Genomic DNA, 4,441 nt, shown 5'->3' with positions numbered 1-4,441 from the left:
TGTCTGTTGTCCCCTACCCACATTATACTGCAAACTCTGAGAGTTCATGACCCTGTCATGTTTTTATTCATCTTTGTATCCCATGCCTGAAAAATACTCCCTAAGAGAATAAGTGAAGATGGATCTGTTATATTTTTATGCGCATTGTGTACAGATTTAAAATCTAATTGCACACCTAGTCTGGCCAAAAATTGTGCTCTTCACTCTGGTTGAGAGGAGATTCCATGTCATTGGGTCACAAGTTCTCTGACCTCATTTGAGTCTGTGTAACTGTTTTGTCTAACAGATGGGGAAGCGGAAGCACAGGGACATGACACCTCCAGCCTTCCGTCCAGCTGAAAGGCGGAAAGAGGACTCAGCGTCAAAGGCCTCCTAACAGCTGCGAACGTGTTATTTTAACCAGTGGTTCTCAGACTGGGTTAATGGTGCCTCCCCTCAGGGCATTTTGGTAATGTCAGGAGGTGTTTTTGCGTACCATGACTCGGAGAGTAGGATGCTCCTGGAGTCTGATGTGTGCGGCCCAAAGAATGTTTCCAAACACCCTACAATGCACCGACCAGTTCTCTGCACCAGGAACGGTGCAGCCACATTGTCTGTAGTGCTGAGGTTCAGAAACCCTGTTTTGAACTAAATCACTTCCATGAAGTGATTGAAAAGGAACTAGGAAATCATCCGTCAAGACGTGGGGGGAAAATTTTGGAAGGAAAATAGATTCATACACATACAATCTCAACGTGAACCTTCCAGCAGGAGACGGGAAAGAAGAACCTTCTCTGATGGGGACATATTGAAAGCAGACCCAGCATGGGGAAGCTCTGGGGAGTTTTGGTCTCACTTCCCCTCGGGTCTGGAGCACTGTGTGCTTATCGCTGCTGTCATAAGACTGAAAATAGTAGTCGGCCTCGTCCTCAGGCTGCAGCCCAGAGATGCTCAGGGAGGCAGCATTGGAGGAGCTGTCGATGGAGCCAGAGAATCGATTGGCAACCCCAGAGGGTCTTTTGTCATCATCGTAGATCACGGTCTTGGGGGCACTGCCCGGGTGCTGCTGGTACCAGTACACGTAGCTGTTTCCAATGTTGCCGCTGCTGCGGGTGCAGGAGATGGTGGCCTTCTGTCCCAGTGACTCAGACACAGAGCGGGGCTGTGTCAGCACGAACTCAGCCCAAGACCCTGCAAGGGGTAAGTGACACAGAGATCAGTGAGGACAAGACAGACTCCATTCCCAGGGAGGAGGGAGAGGTCATCATCCCAGGTGACATCCAGATGCCATCCCAGAATTCCCTGCAGCCAGCCACCTGTGCAGTACGCAAAGAGGATGAGTGGAGCCCAGACCATGGTGGAGACACCTCCAGGCTCTGCTTCCCCAGCCGCACAGCCAGGCCTGAGCCCACTACCCCTTCTTATGTGTCACCCTGATTCTCAGGTGGGAGGTCTCCATGCAAATCTTCCCCTTTCTGGAGGCTGCACATGCCCCTCCTTCAACCTTAGCCAAGCCTGCATCTATTCAAAAGAGCGTGTAGGACAGGGGAGGGCTTCACCCCAAGGATTTCACAGGAACACTTGCAAGATGGAGGGCAGAGAGGAGCTCACAGCTGAGGAACTGGGGAGCACCAGCGCCCTCTGGTGGATGTAGAAGACATGACGACCTGGGCTGGAGCCGGCGCTCAGGGCTCCTGCCCTCCCAGTCCCACACCCCCTCACAGTTGCATCCTTCTGAGATTGGCTTTCTTCACTTGGAAATACGCATGGAAGGTTCCTCCGTGTCGTTCTGTGGCCGGATAATATTTATTTTTATCGCTAAATCATGTTCCATTGTATAGGTGTACTGGCATTTATCACTTCACCTTTTGAAGGACATATTGGTTGCTTTCAAGTATTGGCAATCATGAATAAAGCAGCTGTAAACATTTGTGAGATATTCTTGTGTCCACCCAAGGAACTCATTTAGGTAAATACCTAGGAGTGTGATTTCTGTATCATATAAGAGTTTGTTTCGCTGTAAGAAACTGCCAACTTGTCTTAAAAGTGGCTGACATTTTGCATTCCCACCAGCAAGAATGAGGGTTCCTGCCACCCCACATCCCGGGCAGCATCTACTGTTGTCATGTGTTAGGTCTCAGCCATTCTAATAGGGTCTGCTTGTCTCTCGTTGTTTAAACTTGTAATACCCCAATGACCTGTTAGGTTGAGCATCTTTTCACGTCTGTTTCCCATTTGTGTGTCTTCCTTCGTAATGGGTTGGTTCAGATCTTCTCAATGGAGAGGAATTATCAGAACCTGGGAATCCAGGAGTTCCAGAAAGTTCTAAAATCAGGTAAAAGAGAAACACAGTTTCTCTATGCTTTCAGAGCTCAGGGAATTATCAGTAAAGCCCAGTCTGGTACAGTGGAAATACAAGTGTCTGGGCTTGGGGTCACCTGGTTCTCTCAGGTCACATATGCTGCATTTCTGCCCTTCTCGTCACCGCTAACAACTGTGGAGGCAATTTTGCTTCTGGAAGCAAAGCGATTCCATTTGCAAGGGAGACCGATATCTTCTAAAGGAGGCATTTTCCCTGACCCCATAAAACAGACTGGGTCAAGAGCATGAAGGCCTGCAGTTTTAGTAGCAGAAGTGACAGCAGAAGCCCAAACCTGAGCTGGTGTTGGTCACAGGCAGGGACAGGGGAGTGACGGGTCAGACAGGGGAGTGAAGTGAAGCAGATTTTTTACCACATTTTCCAGTGGAACAGGAGCTCGTAGTGGCATTGGGATTGTGTTCAGCTCCATAGCAATGATAATCAGCCTGGTCCTCAGGCTGCAGCACAGGTGGTGAAAGCAGTTCTGTTAACAAACAGAACCTGGAGAATCAGGTTCAAGCTCTTGGCAGGTCAATGACCTCTGTCCAAGGTCACACACATAGGGGTTCTGCATGGGAGTCCTTGGTACCGTTGCCATGGTGACCCCCAATGTCTGTGCTGCTCCCTGTGCAGGAGAAGGTGACCTTGGGATCTGAGGTTCATCAAGAGCTTTACAGGAATGGGCCGGCCTAGTGGCATAGCAGTTAAGTGCACACGTTCCGCTTCAGCGGCCCAGGGTTTGCAGGTTCGGACCCCAGGTGCGGACATGGCACCACTTGGCATGCCATGCTGTGGTAGGCGTCCCATGTATAAAGTAGAGGAAGATGGGCACGGATGTTAGCTCAGGGCCAGTCTTCCTCAGCAAAAAGAGGAGGATTAGCAGCAGATGTTAGCTCAGGGCTAGTTTTCCTCAAAAAAAAAAAAGAAAGAAAAGAAAAAGAGCTTCACAGGGAGAGTTACACATGCACATATTGGGGATTTCTGCCTCTGATGTCCCACAGCCCCATGTCACACCTCAGATTCTTGGAAAGCTCCAATGGGGTGTGATAGGAGAGGAGGACAGAGGTCAGCGCCTGTGAGCTGAGGAAAACACACTCATGGGAGTCCACATGAGTCCTGAATGGTATCAGCTATAAGAAGGTCTAATGCCTCGACCCACTTCACCCGCCTGCCCTGGAGCAGGCTCGGCATTTTCCCAGCAACTGCGGAGCATCCTCATCCTCTCATGGCCTACGAAGAGGCTTCTGGGCCTCAGGCCCCAAACTTCCCCTTTGAGTCATCCCCCCTCCCTGATTTACAACTGAAGGTGCAGGTTCCCAGCACGGGTTCCAGGCCAGCTCTGTGCCGGGAATTCCTCCTGGGCTAGATCCTCACTCATCTTGTCAGCTCTGGCTGCTGCCCCCTTGTGAGCGCACTGAGGCTCTGCATCTGCCAGATTCAATTCTCTGGTTGAAACACACCACAGGTCCCTGATCCAGACATCAGGATGTGGAAGATTCTGGAGAGGCCCTGAGTCTGGGGCTCTGAGGATAATAGAATGATTACTGAGGAAAGTCAATAGACACTATGAATGAGAGGTATGCCACGTGCATGTATTGTGGCTGAAGGAGTCCCCTGGGGATAACTGGTTAGAGACTCTCTGTCACAGAGGTTAAGAGTACAGACCTGGTGTCAGGAGGGGGAGCTCAGCCAGCTCAGCTCTTGCAGGATGTGACCTCTAGCTAGAGGGATCTGATAAAATACAGGACACACTGTTAATCTAGAAACTCGAATAATCAATATTGCATAGGGCATCCTTATAGCAAAATATTCCATGTTGTTTATCTGAATTCAAATTTAACTGACCTCTGGTTTTGTTGCTCTATCTAATAGCGCACCCCCAGGTCATGTGCACACCCTCTCCATGCTGGTGCGCTGCCTGGGAAGTAAGAGTGGAGTGGTTCTCAGAAATAAATAAGGTCACACACTTAAAGACATAAAAAAACAAAACAAAGCAACTTGCAGTCAATGAAAAACATTTCTCTGGGTGCACATATATCAGCATCATTGGCCTCTTCTACTGAGAAACCAGTGGCCCACGAGAAAGGATGCAGAGGGGGCATA

At 49.6% G+C, this 4,441-nt stretch overlaps 1 gene segment (V, D, J or C); it reads right to left on the bottom strand.

Annotated features, from left to right (window-relative positions):
• Nucleotides 1–835: 835 nt before the first annotated feature.
• Nucleotides 836–1,335, bottom strand: LOC124231873 (immunoglobulin lambda variable 6-57-like; the record flags this gene model as incomplete). The annotated part of the segment is given in 2 exon segments: nt 836–1,170; nt 1,296–1,335. Coding segments are annotated over 2 exon segments (375 nt in total), but the record flags the coding sequence as incomplete, so codon positions are not given.
• Between the last annotated feature and the right edge of the window lie 3,106 nt (nt 1,336–4,441).

Source organism: Equus quagga, unplaced genomic scaffold (assembly GCF_021613505.1).
Source record: "Equus quagga isolate Etosha38 unplaced genomic scaffold, UCLA_HA_Equagga_1.0 HiC_scaffold_10461_RagTag, whole genome shotgun sequence".
In the NCBI taxonomy this organism is placed as follows: Eukaryota; Metazoa; Chordata; class Mammalia; order Perissodactyla; family Equidae; genus Equus; species Equus quagga.
This window is presented reverse-complemented; position numbering and strand designations above follow the sequence as displayed.